This window comes from Athene cunicularia (assembly GCF_003259725.1).
Source record: "Athene cunicularia isolate RWA chromosome 8 unlocalized genomic scaffold, athCun1 chr8_part1, whole genome shotgun sequence".
Taxonomy (NCBI): Eukaryota; Metazoa; Chordata; class Aves; order Strigiformes; family Strigidae; genus Athene; species Athene cunicularia.
The window spans coordinates 27,050,083-27,067,035 of NW_020799109.1; the positions used below are offsets into that span (position 1 = coordinate 27,050,083).

Consider the following 16,953-nt stretch of genomic DNA (forward strand, 5'->3'; position numbering starts at 1 on the left):
CCCCCCCCCCCCCCAGCTCCTTACAGCCCCTGGGAAATTCAGGAGGGGGTTTTGTTCTTCATGTTCCATCTGGAAAAGGCTGTGGGATGCTGAGCATGCAATGCAGTTAGTGTAAATCCAAGAGAAGGGCAGGGGGTGCTTCCCCCATCACGCTGTCCCTGTCACGATGTGCAGACTCCCAGAGCTGGTCATGTCCCCTGCATCGGGGAGACCCCAAGTATTTGCTCTGCTGAGGATCAGCATATCAGCCTGCAAACTCAGGGAAAAATCACCCCTATAGCCTCCTGCTCGGCATGGTGCCCATGTCATGTGTAAGCCCATCCAGTCCTCACCTGTACCCAAACGCCCCGTCGTACACTGAGTCATTCAGGTAGATGACGGTGCCCCCGGGAAGGATGAGCTGCTGCCCAGCTGGCGCGTTGTAGGACACCAGCCCATCTGTGGGGAGGGGAGGGTGAGTGGCTGCCCACACCGGACACCCTGTTGCTGGTGAGCCCCAGCCAGCCCCAGGGTGCTGCCAGCCCCAGGCAGGACAGACAATCCCCAGTGGGATGCACAGCCCCCCGACCAGGCTCTGGGGACACAGGGAAGGCGACAGGACCACACCACCCACCCAGCCAGACACAGCCGTACAGCTCCACACGCAGGCAGACGTTCATGGAGTGGTCAGTGACAGGGATGAAGCGGACGAAGCGGGCGATGAGGGGTGGCTCCAGGTCCTTCAGGATGATGTCGTAGGGGTTGGTGTTTCCATCCAGCACCTGGGAGAGAGAAGCACGGTGGGGGTGGGCAGGCACAGCCCCCCATCTGCCACCCAGTGCAGCCCCTGCCCACCTCCTCACCTGCTTCCCATGCCGGTTCCTCCAGGAGATCCAGCGGGTGCCATCCCGGCTGTAGTTGATCTTATACATGGGGGCAAACTCGTTGCCATGGCCACCGGCGTGGCGCCCCTGGGTGCCCACCAGCGTGATGAAGTGGAGTGCACGCAGGTCGATCTGCAGGAACTCCTTCAGGTCATCAGGCTCCACCGGGATCTCGGGGCACCAGGCACCATCACCGTCCTCTGAGTCCAGCCTGCAAACCCAGAGCAGAGAAGTCATTTGCAGGCAGCCAGAGCTGGCCCTGTGCCTCTCTTCTGCTCCTCTGTGGCAGCCCAGACCCTGCCATGGCTGTGGCCAGAGGGTCTCCGCACTCACCGTCCGTACTTGGCGGCTGTGGACTCAGACCACTGGCTGGAGGCCGAGATGTCCTCATCAGGGATGTGCCCACCTGACATTCCCAGGGGGTACCGGCACACTGCTGCAACGAGACCATCAGGGTGCTGAGTAAGCATCCTTCCTTGCCTCCCTGGCTGAGGAGCATGCTGAAATACAGTATGGCACTGCCAGGGCTGGGGCACATCCACAACACAGCAGTCACTGCAGCCTGGGCAGCTCAGGCGCAGAACTCTCCATCCCTCTGGCTTACAGGGGGGGACAAAGCACGATTAGACTGTCCCGCACAGGCAGACACCTGCCTGGACAAATGGAGCCACTGGCCAGAAGCTGATGCCAGCCCAGCTCAAAGTGAAGCCAGGAGCAAGGAGAGGCAGCGCTCCAAGGGCTGCTGGACACACCCGGTCCCTGTCCCTGGAGATCCTGTCAGCCTTGCTGGCAAATGTTTCAGCTGTGGTGGAGGGAGAGCCCGTGGGCTGGCACTGCTGATCCCACACTCCTTGGTCTGGGAGCACCCAGAGGGCTTGCTCCAGAGGCCATTCACCCAAAAACCCCACCCACAGCAACCTGTTCTCAGCTGTGCTGCCCTGCTGCTCCCCCCTGGGAAACAAGTGACAAAGGCACACGCTCGCCTTTCCTGCTGGCCCCCATCGCCAGCCCTGCTCCCGCCCCAGCTGCAAGTGGAAAAGTACCCAGGGTGGCGGGCAGGCTGCATCCCCAAGTGGCAGCCAGCTCCCCCAGCACCGCATCCACACCACTTCCCAGGAGTTATTTTTTCATGCCTGGCTGCCAAGAGCACTGCTGAAAGGCCGGCTTGTTTGGCCATGTTTACCGTCTGGCTGCCGGCTCCAGCCCACAGCACTCCCTTCACACACCGCCCCAAGCAAACACCCGCATCGAGGTGGCAGGGCCCAGGCAAGGATGCAGTGCCGGGGCCACCTCCTGCCCCCATAGCCTGCAGCTTGCCCGACACTGCGTGGCAAGGAGCCCGCATCCCAGCGCGCCGTGCCACCTGGCAGCTGGCTCCTGTCCCCAGGTCCTCGTGCCACAGGGACCATCTCCTGCATCTGACAGAGGGAAGGGTGCATCTTCAGCATGAGCATTGGCACAGTGGGGAGCATCTCTTCTTGTCTCCAGCTCTTCCACTTGTGACGCTCTGCAGAGTGCAGCTCCCACTGAATTCCCATTTAATTCTTGCCAAACATGGAGCCAGCCCAGCCCCTTTGCCCTGGGTAATAACCATCCTGGCCAGGCTAAGCCAACACTGCTAGCCCTGGATGGCTGCAGAAGAAACAGGATTGCTTCCCTAAGCACCATAAAACATCTGGGGAAGACCCAGCAAACTCTGCCCACAGATGGAAGAAGCCTTTGAAGGGCCTTGTTACAGGGATGCCCCAGGGAACCCCTGATGCACTGAAGGAGCCTGGGCTCTGTGTCCATCCCTGCAGTGCAGGATGGGAATGAGCCCTGCAGAAACAACCATTTAAACATGCTCCTCTCACTGACATCCAGTACAGTGTTGTGGTTTCTGAGCAGAAGCCAGGCACCTAGTCAAGCTGCTTTACTAGAGCCAACCTTGGTTTGCTGTGAAACCAGCAAAGAAAGCACATCCCAGTGGCAGCAAACAATAGCCCAACGCCTTTCTTTCTGGATGCTGCAGCCTCAAAACTGAGTGGGCTCAAGGAGTCCCCGATGGAGCAGGGACCCACTCAGAGCCCAGGGCTCCAGCTGCAGCACTTTGCCTGTACCCCAAGGCCTCTCCAGCCCACCGGTGCCCATGGCCCATGGAGGATGCTTTCTGGGTCACTGGTGATGGCCGAGCTATGTGCAGGACAGCTGAGTGCCCAGGCAGGTGCAGGCTTGGGGGGCCATCACACACTGTTCCCAGAGCTGGGAAGATCCCAGAGCTGGTGGAGATGACGTGAGCCCAAGCTCAGATGTCCTGGCAAGAGCACAGCCCAGAAAAACACACCTCAGGGCTCTTGTAGCCACCTGGTCTCACTTACCTGGGTTGACCTGGGCTCTCACAGCCCGTGGGACGTGCAGCAGCAGCAGCAGCAGTGGCAGCAGGGCTAGTCTGGGGGTGGCCGTCATGGCAGCAGTCCTGCAGAGACAGAGCCAGGACTCATCAGACTGAGGCAGCTGAGCCGCATGGAAATGCCAGTCCTGCTTGGGGCAGCCCGCTGAGGATGGGAGAGGTTCCCCTGCACAAGACCCTGTGTCCCACCTCAGCCTCAGAGGAGGAGCAGAGCCCCAAGCCTTACATCTGTGATGGCATTCAAAGGGGTCACAGTGTGCCATCCCCTCCACCAGGGCTCTGCTCGGGGCTGGCGCCATCCGGCTCCACCAGCGGGCAGAAAGGCTCCAGCTGGGCCACCCGCCCTTGGAAAGCTTTGAAAGCAAGACATTGCACAACCCCATCATATAACAAAATAATAGCACGTTGCAACATGCGGTTTCCCTGCCTTCTGGCTCAGGAGAGATAATAGCAGATAATCGCCTGAGATTTATAGCATATTTATTGTGACAGTTCTCTACGGCAGAGCAGATCTAGAGGACATGAGTGCCACAGAAAGGAGTGACAGAGAGCATGGGAGCCAGCCTTCACCTGCTGCCTCCTGGGGAGCACAGGATGGGGCTGGAGGGAACCTGGAGGTCCTGGCAGTAGGGCTTGGGCTGCAGCAAGTGGAGAAAAAGAGCTGGTGCTGGCGGGGCTCCTTGGAGCAGGGTCCAGTCTGTGGCACAAGGGGATCCCCCCTGGCCCCAGCCCCAGGACATGTGGGTCCTCTGAGTCAGCGCTGCCACCACAGCCACTTCACAGGGCAGCAGCAATCGCCCAGGCTCTGGCTAATCCTTGGCTTCCAGGAACCCCCAGAGCCTGAGCAGCTCCTGCTGCACCCGCACAGCTCTAGGGAACCACCACGGGGCACGGCACCATGCTGGGGATGCTCCAGGGACACCCCTGCATGTCACGAGCCCTGCCCCAGGCTCTCTGGGCTCCCCCTCCCCTTGTTTGCCAAGGGGACATTATTCCTTCTGGGACAGCCAACCCTTCACACAAACACTGCATGCAGACTAGTCCTCCTCTTGTTAAAAACCACTATTTTAGTCTAGTTTACATGCACATTAACCTTTGTAGGAACAATTTACTAACCTGAGAGTTAAAGGAGCCATAGCTCCTGGCTAGGTGGGACCTGGCTGCACTTGAGTGCTGGGCTGAATCCCAGCCAAGTCCTGGTTGTGTACCTGCACCCTCTCCCACACAAGGGGACCTGCAGCCTTGTCCTCACCACCCAGAGAAAGCCCAAACCCACCGGAACCAGCTGCCACACAGCAGATGCCTCCATGCTTGCGAAGCCTAGCTGGGAGGTGATGGATATGGCCCTGCTCAGTGGCAAAACCAGGGCTTGGCACGGCAGAGGAGAGGCTGGCTTGCTGTGACCACACCAGCACCCAGAGGAAGGGCAAAGCCCCGGGAACTGCCACTTGCACCCTGCTAGAGGCCCTCTGCACCTAGCAGCATGCTATTGCATGCCCTGGGGGTCCCTGCTAAACATCACGAGCTCAGGGGGTGCAGGGGTACAAATAAGCACCTGGATTTAGAGTGATTTTTTCCTCTTTTTTTTTTTTTTTTTTTTTTTTTGAGAAAGCAGATATGTGGTTGCTTATTTCCCTATTCCCAGCTGGGAAAGTTTAGTTAGTTGCAGCTAACTCAGCTGTAACTGAGACTTTCAGATGCATGGCTGAAGCGCGCACACAAGGCTCCTGGGTTTGATAATGGCCAGTTCCCCCGACATTAAAATCTCAATTTCCTTCTGCATTCCAAAAAACATCCAGGGATATTTTTTCTCACTATTCTTTCAGGCTGAGTAAATGCCTTAAGCATCAGGATACCAGATGCCATAATCTCCCGCAGGGAATGCATTTACATTTAGCCTAATATAGGGAAATTATCCCCATGAAGCCGTTGTGAAGTGCTTGTCCCTCCTCGGAGGAGCAGGGCTGGGGGACAGTGGGGAGATGGTGACTCAGGCGCCGAGGCTAGGGGCTAAGGGACACGCGGTCAAACCGGCCAAGCAGTATTGGCAACCCAGCTGGAAATCATTTTTGTTCCACCAGTCCTGCAAAAGGGATGGATTTGCAACATTTTGTCTGAAAATGTTTGCTGAAAATTTTCAATCACTGGAAATTTTTAGTGCAGAGAGATTTGGAGCTCCTCCCTGGCGTCGCCTGGGCTTGGGAGCTTTCCTCAGCTGCTGCTTTTTTTTTTTTTTCCCTTTGTATTTTCGGCCCCTTCTTATTCTACAGAAATCACCAGGGAAAATTAGTGGGAAAAAAATTAAATCCACATTTATTTAGAGACAAACCCCACCCAAGCCGTGGTCCCTCTCACCCCCAGCCATGTGATGGCTGGTGAAGTCTCCAGCTCATTTCCCAGGTGGGTGCTACCATCCTTGCCAGCACCAGAGGAGCATTGTCCGTGAGGAGGGAGGCGAACAGCAGCAGCCTGCACCCCCTGCACCTGCCAGGTCCTGGATGCAGGTTTCCCAGGGCTGCTGGAGCTCCCGTTGCAGAGCACCCATTCTCACACAGGGCCAGGAGCTCCCCTCTTGCTGGAATGGCAGGCAGGTGGACCATGCTGAGGCCATGCTGGAGGAAACATCCCCAAGCAGTGAGAGGCTCCCTGTGACCCTGGACCATGACCCAAGGTGTGCGGAGTTTCAGTAAGGGGGTTCGGGACCCCCATCCCAGCTGGCACTACAGCCCCCAGCATGCTGTGCCACCGGCACAGCCCTGGCGGGAGCGCAGTACAGCATGCCGGGACCCGTAGTCCTCCTTCCCTCTAAAATGCCATTTTAGACCTTCTCTAGGCTGGATGCAGCCCCATTTTCTGCAGCAGCAAGCACCTCCCCAGCCACCAGCTGGCTGGCTCAGCCGGTGGCATTGCAGCCACACAGGGCACAAGTTGCAACTGGCATGTCCCTGTGGCTGCCAGCAGCACAGCCCATGGCCATGGGGCCTGGGGACATGGTCCTGTGGGTACTGCACCCAGCAAGTACCCGTCAGCTGAAAACTTGCAGCTCTCCTCCTCCACAACGCCATGCCACGGCGCACAGCATAACACCGCCACGGTGCAGGGCTGCACAGCATTGCTCTGCCACGGCGCAGGGCTGGGAAGCCATAAGCGGGTCCCGAGCTCCAGGATGGGGGGCAGGATGCTCAGGAGCACTAGACCGGTGGTGCTGTGTCCCCTCCCCAGGGTGACCTGGTGCCTGGCTGGGCAACCCTGGGGACAGTAGGGCCTCTTTGGCTGGCCAGCACCGCCACCAGTTCTGCCAACAGACACATAGGCTGAGGACAGGCAACAGACACTGGCTTGGCACGAGGCACAGGGGGAAACGCTGGCAGTGGGGGAAAAACTGGAGAGAAGGGGCCAAGTGTCACCTCCCCAAGGGGGGACACTGCCCTGCTGCTGCCTCAGCCCCTTCCCAGGCAGATCTGCACCCTGGTCCCTCTCCCCAGGCTCTGCCACAGAGCACAGCTGACCCCGCATCCCCCCAAAATCCCAAGCCTAGGGGAGGCAAATGCTTCCCCACGCACCCCAGAGCAACTCACCAGAGAGGGGAGGCGGCGGTGGGCGGGGGGGCTTCTTGCCCCTCGCCCGGGCTGGGGGAGCCAGGCGAGGAGCGAACTTCCTCGGGCTGATGCAAGATGCCTCTGGGAGCGCGTTTGCATTCTGCAGATTCCTGGGAACCGGCCAGAAATCCCACAATCCTACATCTTGCACATTTGGTTTCAATTAGGAAGCGGAGAGGGGGAGCCAGTCACCAATCCAGGCTGGCTTTTCGGCGGAGGTTATTTTCCTCGGCCCGAGGGAATGTGTGCAAAGCTATAATTTACAGCAAAACCCATTCATAGCGCGAGAGAAAAAATTTTAAAAAAATCCCTATGGCCAGAGAGGGAACTTAAAGCAATAGGCAGCATTTTGCTTCCTGACGTTTGCCCTCATGGCTGTGGGATGACATGTGTGTCCAGGATCCTCCTCCTGCACCATGGGGTGAAGGGGCCAGGTGGGACACCCCCAAAATGCAAGTGATGGAGGCAGTCTACAAGGCCTCATCGCTGGGCCAGAGGGTCCAACACAGGCTGCCCTGCTCTGGGCCCCTAGTGGGAAGGGTGCTGGGCCCTGGGCGGGCACACGCGGCCAGGACACCGGCTGGAGATCTGAGCTGACCTGCCCTGGCACGTGGCACGGAAGAAGATCTCTGGCTCCCCAGGCTGCATGCTGAGCTCGTGGCTTTACATCATTTCCAGGCACTAGCTTGGTACTGTGGCCACTGACTACGCAACGCAGCAGGGAGAAAATAATAATAATCGGCTCACGTTAATTTTTGTGCAATAGCTAAAAATGCAATTAAAAAAAAAACCCCAACAAACAGCATTATTTCAGACTAGTGTTTTGGCTGTATTTTATGACAGCAGCCACACTGTCGTGGGAGGGAAGCAGCACCCCTGGCAGCAGGCCAGCAGCTCCCAACAGGGCACCCCGCGCTGGAGAAGGCACCTGTCTCAGGGTTGCAGCTGTGCTCCTGAACCCCCAAAACCACCCTCCTCACCAGACTCCCAGCCCATCCGCTTTTCAGACAAACAAACTGAGTCCCAGGCAGGGAAAACCATTCACCACCTGGCAAGATGCCAGTGACATGCCACAGACCCTCAGTGCTGCCACCGACAAGGCAGGGGCTGTGGTGTCAGCCCAGCCGTGGGTGCAGCGAGAGGCAAGGCAGAGCACCACAGCCACCTCTGGGCAGACAGGGAGCAGGTTAGCATGGTGTCTGCTGTAGAGCTCTGCCCTATGCCCCAGCATCCTGCCCCAGAGCAGCTGGCAGGGGGAAGCCCAAGCACAGGCTGCCCTACGTGCACGCTGGCACAAGCGCCAGCCAGCTCCGCTCCACCCTGCTTGCCTCCTGCTACCTGGAATTGGCGCTCAAATGACTTGGCGGCAGCCAGCACCACGTCGCTCTATCCCAGGACCTAATGCAAAGGTGTTGGTGTGCAAACAGAGCCAAAAACCCAAAGCAAACACCTCTCTTCCACCCCTCCCTGTGCCCCAGAAGCCAGCTGGAGCAGTGATCCCCTGGGCTCATCGTGCAGCCCCTCACTCCTTCTTGGCCCTGCTCCCAGGGCCATGTGCATCCCCCTGATGTGGGCCACACTATGCTCCAGCTGCTGCCCACCCCATGTCAACAAGGAGCAGCTTTGGGGGCACCCACCTGCCTCCTGGGGAGCAGAGACATCCCTTCCCCACAGTGGCTGCTCCCAGGGCCTGGCAGGGCCAGCGAGCAGGGGGAGGTGGTGGTGCAGACCACCCGCAGCACTCCGCACCGGCTCCTCTCATCCGCTCTGGCCCCCATCCCAGGCTATCTCCCCTGGGACCGCAGCCGCCAGCCTGCCTTGGCCACACACAGCCTGGCTGGCCCACAGCGAGCCACCAGCAGCCACAGCACCGGCCGGGACCCCTGCACAGCCCCAGTTTCCCAGGCACACTGCATGGGGAGCGAGTGCTTGGCCAAGACTAGGGTGCTCAACAGCCACCTTGGCACTCCTGGGACTTAGTGATTTTCCCCCAGGGGAGCGGTTTGGGCCCCATTCCCAGCCCTGGAAGGGAAAATCCCTTCTCCAATCAGCCATGGGTGGCTGCAACACCCCACCCCAGGGGCAGCAGCAGGACTTGGGAGCAGCAGAGGGGTTGGCTGAACATCCCCCCTCCTGAAAAGGGGAGCAGGCAGATGAGCTGCTCTGCCCAAGGACACGAGGACACCACGCTTTGGGGCAGTGGGCTCTGGTGGGAGCCAAAGAGCCCTCCCTGGAAAAGCAGAGGGCACGTGATGCTGCTGGAGGGCACCATGCCAGGCTGGTTTCACCCCAAGTGCTGTGGTGGTATTGCACACCCACCCATTCCTACCTGCTCAAGGCTTGCCACCGCTTCCAGAAATTCAAGAGGAAAGCACAGACCTCTGCTTCCTCCGGAAATGCTGCAAACGAGCGCCACGGGCCAGAGGACCTGCCTGTGCCCCCCTGGGCAGCAGCTGCTGCTGAGCTGCGCAGTGGAGCACTCCATATGACTTCTGCTCTGACTAGAACCTCTGCAGAAAGCCACTGTCACTAAAACATCAGATGACAGACAGGAGGGACTCAAGAGTTTAATCGGGTGCTTCCAGTTGTGCAACATACAAAGGATGTTCAAAAGGGAGGACATGGGCAATGACAGGGAACCTATTAAAAAAAATATTCATGTAGATTTGAGAAAAATAAAAATTCGAGATTAACCCCAGCCCAGTACCATAAAAATCTTCTGCATGTACAATGACTATTACTATATACATGTTTAAAAATAAATGCCCACAGCCTGGAGTGCGAAGGGCAGCACCATTGCTGTGCTTCATGGCAGGGGAATCTATAAAGTGTTTGGTTTTTAAATTAAAATATAAATAGAAGCGTACAACATGCCAAGAACCGAGCAGGTTACATCCTCCTCTGCCCAGGGCCAGAGTGAGCAGGATCAGCCCCTACCAGTTACAGCTATAAACCTTCATGTGTCCAAATTTCCAGCCCACCAGGCAGGATGGGCAGCCCAGCTTGGGCACTGTGCTGCCACTACATCCCATTCTTCACCAGTTCATGGATCCCATCCTCATCGATAATCAAAGGCGTGTGAAACTCTCGGTCCTTCACGTACTTTTCCAGACCCTAAGGGAGGATGAGGTGGTTTGTTAGGAATGCACATGTCATCTGCTCTGCTGAGCTGCTCACAGGTGGCTCTGGTCCCCTCCCGGGCAAGCAGCTTGGGGGACAATGCCTTGAAAAGCTCCACAGTGAATTCAAGTCATGCTTTTGTGGCTTACCACTCCTCAGCCAGGGCTCACACTGCCCCGCCAGCCTCCCCACCTGCCTAGTTAACCTGCAAGGGGGCCCGAGCTCAGGAGACCCAGTACTTACTTCTCCTCCGTAGGAGACAAGAGGAGAAATTTCACACTGGATTGGCAGGTCATTTGCATCCTTCAAGCTGCAGAGAAAAGCAAAAAGTCAGGAGGGCTAGCCACATCCCACCAGGGAATGGGGATGGGGCCGAGATCTCACCGATGCCAGCATGGGGGTCAGCAGCTGTCTGGGGCACCAGTGGCTGCTGGCCCACACAGACCTCGCCAGCACAGAGCTGCCCTGGGTTAGTAAAGCCTTGCGTGCTCTCCACAAGAGGTGCAAGCTAAAGCTTAGATACCAGCAACAGCTGATAAAAGAAGAGAGCTTTAGATGCGGGTTTAATGAGGATCTACTTGCCTTTCTATGTATGCAACTAGAGCAGCATCTACAGCCCCAGCCTGGACCACAGTCCCAATATAGCTGATGCTGCATGCAAGCTCATCATCCCTTGTTCCTCTTCCTCCTGCATCCTTGGGGTGATGAGAGATGCTCTCACAGCACCTTCCTGTTTGGCTGGTCCCAACAGGTCTTTTTTTAAACATGATCCTAGTTTAAAGCGCAACCTAAGGACACAGGGTAAGCCTGTCTACTTGCTCAGAAATTCTCCCTGCGGCACTGCCTGTTCCGCATGCCTTTACCTCTTAGATCAACTGTGCCAGCTCCTGTTCTCCACGCGAGCCTGAGCCAGCGAGGACAATGGCAGACCCACACCAGCACTGCCCGCTGCAGCCTGGCCCCAAGAACAACCACAGCAGTGCTGCTGGGCAGGGACCCGCACAGGGCCCCTGACCCCACTCCTGCTGCCACCAGCCTTTGTAGGATCCCCCAGATGCTCCCTGGATCCTGCTGTTAAGTCTGGCCAGGGGGTGCAGCCTCGAGGAGGAACCCTGGCAGCACCCCAGGGCACCCTTTCACACCTGCTCGCCACTACAGCCTGTGGGCATCGCAGCACCTCACCTGTGACAACGCTCCCTTCGCCCAGGTTGAAGCTCGTCCCTGCTGCCATGCACTTGCTCAGCCCCCTCCTGCCCCAGCTGTGAGTAAATAAAACTCACCCATCCTAACCCAGCCCATGCTCTTGTGTTTGCCTTAGTCAGATTCATTGCAAGATAAGCGTTTAAAAAACATTTTTAAAGTGCCATTAACTGGCAATGGAGGATAAAGGGCATCCTTTATCCTACATTACAAATAGTGTGATGGCCTAGTTATAAGCCTAAAAGCACTTGGTGTCTTGAATTACAAAGAGAGACCCCAGGTGTATCCCACCAGGAACTACCAGAAAATACAGCTTCTCCTGAAGCGAGGGAAAGGTAACAAGCTTGCTTAGCCTGGAAGTCATTTACACTCACTAACGCTAAGTCCCAGACACCCAGATGCGCCTATAGAATAACACGCTGCTAATACAGAAATGGCTTTAACACTTCTGTCCACTTTCCTGTTTACTTCTGTAAATTTTCAAGTGCTGAGCCAGGGGCTTTTCCTGGTGTCACGATTTGGATCTTCAGTACTCAAGAGATGAAGTCACACAAAGCACAGCTGGCCGCCTACGCTGAGATTTGCATGTGCTACATCAAAGCCTGCTTGACGTTTAACGTTTTTAATCCCATTCCAATCTGCCCAGATGCCTGGCGGACACTGGGAGATGGCAGCTGTCTCCAGCTACGGGACTCGCTGGGATCAGTTCAGGCTGCCCCACGCTGTGGCGTGACGAACAGGGAAGTGTCATCGAAGGGACATGCCAGCGTGTTTCCCAACAGCAAGATGACCTCTGGGGGCTGTGTGCAGTCAGCGGTGCCATCGGCACCAGTGGCACAAGCCCCTTCCAGTCACCCCCGCCGCTGCCAACTGCCCGCCACCCTGGGAAGCGGAGTCCACGGGGTCCTGCAGCGAGACATGCCCCACTCCCAGCATGCGGCCCGAGACCCCCGGCCACGTTAGTCACTACGGGCGCCTGCACACCAGCGCACACCCACCGCAGTGACCGCAGCCTGGCACACTGCTTCACCTACAGCCCGTTAGTACCTAAGCACAGCCCCGCCACCATGCACGCTGCACGGTATAATTACTTGTCTTTGACATCTGCTGGGGTGGCATCTGACCTTCCATTTGAGACACTAAGTGGGAATAAACAAGGGTTAGCAAGGGTGGGAAAAAACAGAGCAGAACAAGTCTGGGGTTTGCTGTTCTTCAAACAGGGGTAGCAGGAGGTCTCTCGGTCAAGGGATGCTACAACCCCAGTCTGGCTGTCGCACGGATCTGCTGGTGTGCTTGGGCTTTAGGAAGCCACCTCCACCCTGCACAGGCAACCTTGGCTGTGCCATGGAGACCCGCAGGATTCAGTTTACAGGCATTCAATCAAGAAGGAAAGCTCCTTCCAATCAAGTGAGCAGCCTTCCTGCAGCCACCACCTGGCCCACACCCAGCTCTGCCCACAAGACCACTCAAAAGGGACCCATGGCTGGTCGCTCCAGCAGCACTGGTTTCAGGAGCACTGGAATGGAGAAGGGCTGGGAATGGCCTGGTACTTTATACTCAGCCCAAAAAGGATGCAGGAGTGCCACAGCAGCAACTCACCGAGGGATGGCAGGGATGCGTGTGCCATTTTCATCCACAAAGTGCCCCCCCGCATTGAGGACCCAGCAGTGGTGCAGGGACATCAAGGCATGCCGGGCTGTGGTGGGGTTGTCCTTGCCATTCTGGCTGTCCGCGTTCTTCAGGGGAGAAAACTCGTCCTCACGCAGCACCTCGTACACCACAAACTTCCTGGGGGGAACAGGGCATGGGAGGGTCACGTCTAGAAAATGTAGCTGCTTCCTCTCACTTTGGCTTCTCCCTTGCCAGGGTCGCTGAGCTGGGGCCATGGCCACCCCCTGCAGCCCACACCCATGGGCTGTCCTCACAGCCACAAAGGAGGAAGGGGAAGACCTGGGCTGTAGCGTCAGCAGATGCTCCTCTGGCCCAGGAGCAGGGCTCAACCGAGCAAGAGGCACACAGTGCCTATCCCCCCCTGCTGTACATGTCCCTGCTCATCTCAGGGCACAATTGTCCACTGCTGCTGAACAACAGGAGCTGGCACCCTATCCTGACTCTGGGGCATCGCCAGTGGGTGCAGCCCTGGCACCCTGCCCAAGGGATAGCCAGCAGTTTGCTCCTTGCAGAGAGAAAAGGGCATACTTGGAAAACTGGAAGATGTCAAAGACAAACTTTTCCATCTTGATCCCATTGGGCTTCTCAGGTTGGATCAGCTGCCCTGTAGCGATGTCCACGTGTGGGATCTTCTTCTCAGCTACATGGTGCTGCAGTCGTGGTTCATAAGTGCTGCAATGGCCAAGAAAGAGCTGTCACTCACCCGAGCAAGGAATGTCTCCAGCCCCCTGACTCAGACACTGCTGCGGCAGGACGACTGCTCTGCCCTGACCCCCAGCCACCCTGAGGCACGGGATGCTCATCCCCACAGCAGCCAGCACTAGTCAAGGGAAACCTTATCTCAAGGAAGGGACAGTGCAGAGAGGTGGCGGTTAGACCACACGTGCAGGGACCAGGGATCAGACTCCATGGGCCTCATCCCAGCATGCCTGCAAATAACTGGAACTCAACCAGCAGAAAGCAAGTTACAGGCAGCCAGGCAGGCGACTCCGCTTGGCACCGGCGCTCCTCCGGCACACCAGCTGCACCACAGCAGGCCCTTACTTGACTACATCTTTCAGGAAGGCAGTGGTGAAGTAGTGATTGGCAATGTTGCCTGCGTTGAAGAGCAGCCGCCCATCTGGGCCCCGCTTCTGGGCAGTGGCCAGGGAGATCTCACTGTACTCCACCACCTGGTAGATACCATCCACTTGGCACACCACACCGACTGGCTCCGTGGGGTTGGTCTTCTCCACAACCTGCCCAAGGGAAGCGCTGTCAGGAAAAGACCCACCCCCAATGCCCTGCACTTCAAATATACCCCCTTGTATTTAGCAGCTCCTGTGGAGGCATTTGCCTGTGCAGGACAGCAGGGATAGTGCAGGGATAGTGCAGGGATAGGGATGCTGGAGCCCTCCCCTCCTGGGTGCTTCTGGTAGTGGTGACCAGAGGAGAGTGAGATGGCAGAGCTGGGTGACAGGCACACCTAGAGGCACCAAGCTTGTGTGTGGCTGGCAGAGGGCAGATATTTTTAGCACCCAACCCACACGTGAACAGCCAGCTTGCCACACAAAAGGAGGCAGCTGCTGGCTCAGCAGAACCATCTCCCTACACCTGACCTCCCTCCTCTTCCTTGCACCTCACACACTTCCCTTTGGGCATAGGATCCACCCGGTCACTGCCATCAGTGGCAGTGTGACGTGCAGGGACACAGGGCTTTCTCCTTTCTGCATGCTAGGGTCTATTTCCCCCTTCTCTTGCTTGGCCCAGAAGGAGGAACTGCTTTCCCTTTTGCAGCTCACTCTGAAAGCTTCAAGGCCAGCAAGCCCTCTCACTGTTTGCCAGAGCCGAGCCCAATGCAAACACAATCACACAGCCCCTTTGGCTGTTAACCCAGCCTTTAAGTAAAGCTTCAGGCAGAGAATGTCCTACCCATGAGATACGGGGCTGCATTCAGCGTCAGCAGTCAGCTGCACCCACTGTGTCCTGGTCTAGTGCCCGGGACATCATGGCTGGGGACAGCTGGCAGCCTGCAGCAGGGATCCCGGCTGCCCATGCTCCCTGCAGCTGCCCGGACAACAGCTGACAGTGGCCAGCTGAGGACCGGACAGCCCCAGAGGCTCCCCAAAAACTCTCAGCCCCAGGGACCGGGGGACCTGTGAGCCCTGGAGCTGTTGATGCCATGTCCCTGTGCAAGGCAGGAGGAGAGCAGGACCAGGCAGGGGTTCAGTGACACCCTGCAACCCCTAGGGTGCCAGAGCTGAGTGGCAGGTAGGACTCTGGCAGCGTGTGCTACTCCAGCAGTGAGCTTCCAGTGCTTAGCTACCCCTCCCAGCTGCAGCAAGCCAGCGAAGGAAGGGTAAGGAGTCAGAGAAACCAGACAAGAAGCAGGACTGACCCCACCCTGTTCATGGGAAGCAGTGCCTGCCTGCCCCAAAACCATACCTTGGCCCCACAGTCTGCTCCCTTCTCCAGGCAGAATCCGATGAACCTGGGGTCAGCCACCTTCACCAGGATGTTGTCCACGCAGTAGACATGGACACACTGCACACCCCTCCGCTCCATGTCGTCCACAATACCGTGTGCCCCAAGGGCCCGGTACAGGCCCCCGTTGCCATCTGTAGAGGAAACAAACCGTTGGGGCCTCAACAACTCCCATCTGTCCCATCAGCCACTCGCTCATCCTCCTTCTCCACAGAGCCAGGGTGGAGGTTACTGACCTGGCCATACCCTACCCTGATCCTCCCCATCAAGACAGACATCTCCCACCCTGTTTCACCCGTGGGCCACGTCACACTGCAAGACAGTCTCATGCAAGCTCCAGCTCCAAAAGTTTGTCCTCAGCACCATGTCTTGCCCCTGTGCAGCCCTCCTGCCAGCTCCCAGCCACGGACCTGGCGCCATAGCAATCTTGCCCTTCTCCTCCAGCAGGATTTTCCCATCAAACCCCAGGGCAGGTAGCATGCCCTGCTGGAAGAAGATGACATTTTCCTTCTTCAAGCCAAAATAGCGATGCTTCAGGAAGAACTCCTTGGTGGACTCCATAGTCCGGCCGCTTGTCATGATGTACCTGTCACAGCACAGAAGAGACCCGATGAGCAGGGAGGAGAGGTAGGGTCTCACACCCCTCATCCCGAAAGTGGGGAAGGGAACCACTTCAGCCTGTAACACTCAGGACAGTCTTCTCGCCAAGAATATTTAGAAGGATCTGACTTGCTGCAGTTTCATCTCTTTGGCAAACCAATTGAATTGCTTCATCCCTCCTTGCAACACTCATCTCCAAAACCCCACCACACCCTGTGCAGCGGGGGGACACCCAGCTGCAGCAGCCAGCTCCCGCCTTGTCACCAACCTCCTGCTTGCAGCCCCTTGCCTCCCAGAGCCCCCCCCCACGTGGCAGCTGGCCCATGCAGCAGGCTGACCAAGGCGATGTGACACATGTTCCAAAGGCCCACGGGGTTGAGCCTGATAATGCGGGACCTGGCAGTGACTCCCCTCTGGCCCTTGACCCGCTAACTCCAGCAGGCTACACCCACAACAATAGCACTGGTGTCAAGCGGGTCTATGCCAACCCAAGGGCCCTTGAGCTGCCAAGGGTGCCTGCACCAACCCACAGGTCCTCGGGCTGCTGACACCAATGACGCCCATGCCAACTCACGAGACCTTGACCCACCAAGGCCAACTGATGCTGCTTTGACCCAGCCAACACCTATGGAACAATATCAACCCGGGGGCCCTTAAGCCACCAACACCACCTGGGCTGATGCCAATGGGGTACCCCATGGGTCTTCACCCACCAGCGCCAAGGGGGCCCCGCCAACACCAGCCCATGAGCCTCGTCTCGCCAAGGCCAGCCCAGGGAGCACTGACACACCGCGGCCCCGGGCCGGGCGCTCACCAGGGGATGTGGCAGGGTGTGCCGTGCTGCTCCTCCGCCAGCTGCTGCAGCCGCCGCAGGCGCTGGGCCTGGAGATGGAAGAGGGTCTTGCGGGAGGGCAGCCCCACGTCGCACATGCCCTTGGGGTAGGGGACGCCGAGGCGGGTGCCCTGCCCGCCGGCCAGCAGCAGCGCGGCCACGCGGCTCCCCGCGATCTCCGCCAGCCCTACGCGCGGGAGAGCACACACGCGTGGG

The 16,953-nt window shown here is 57.9% G+C and overlaps 2 protein-coding genes across 2 annotated transcripts in view; both read right to left on the minus strand.

Moving 5' to 3' along the window:
• DDR2 (discoidin domain receptor tyrosine kinase 2) overlaps positions 1-6,956 on the minus strand; it is a 13,856-nt gene extending 6,900 nt beyond the window's left edge. Inside the window, exons 1-6 of the mRNA XM_026854345.1 lie at positions 6,831-6,956; positions 3,221-3,318; positions 1,197-1,299; positions 843-1,074; positions 614-761; positions 333-438 (exon numbers count right to left, since the gene is read on the minus strand). Coding sequence (XP_026710146.1) covers positions 333-438; positions 614-761; positions 843-1,074; positions 1,197-1,299; positions 3,221-3,308 — 677 coding nt within the window. The 5' untranslated portion in view covers positions 3,309-3,318; positions 6,831-6,956. The remainder of the gene's footprint in view (positions 1-332; positions 439-613; positions 762-842; positions 1,075-1,196; positions 1,300-3,220; positions 3,319-6,830) is intronic.
• A 2,444-nt stretch (positions 6,957-9,400) lies between these two features.
• UAP1 (UDP-N-acetylglucosamine pyrophosphorylase 1) lies at positions 9,401-16,947 on the minus strand. The gene is made up of 9 exons (XM_026854329.1): positions 16,720-16,947; positions 15,716-15,891; positions 15,267-15,439; positions 13,887-14,080; positions 13,371-13,514; positions 12,771-12,959; positions 12,263-12,310; positions 10,215-10,281; positions 9,401-9,965 (listed from the first exon to the last, which is right to left on the minus strand). The coding sequence occupies exons 1-9, from the start codon at positions 16,833-16,835 to the stop codon at positions 9,873-9,875; spliced, it is 1,200 nt and encodes a 399-aa protein (XP_026710130.1). The 5' UTR covers positions 16,836-16,947; the 3' UTR covers positions 9,401-9,872.
• Positions 16,948-16,953: the final 6 nt, after the last annotated feature.

Excerpts from the sequence above, each read along its gene's own strand:
- UAP1 (XM_026854329.1), bottom strand. The coding sequence starts at position 16,835 with ATGTGCGACGTGGGGCTGCCCTCCCGCAAGACCCTCTTCCATCTCCAG. Across the intron at positions 15,440-15,715 it reads CAAGATTGCTATGGCGCCAG|ATGGCAACGGGGGCCTGTAC; the intron begins GTCCGTGGCTGG and ends TTTCCTCTACAG. Across the intron at positions 12,311-12,770 it reads CGCATCCCTGCCATCCCTCG|TGTCTCAAATGGAAGGTCAG; the intron begins GTGAGTTGCTGC and ends ATTCCCACTTAG.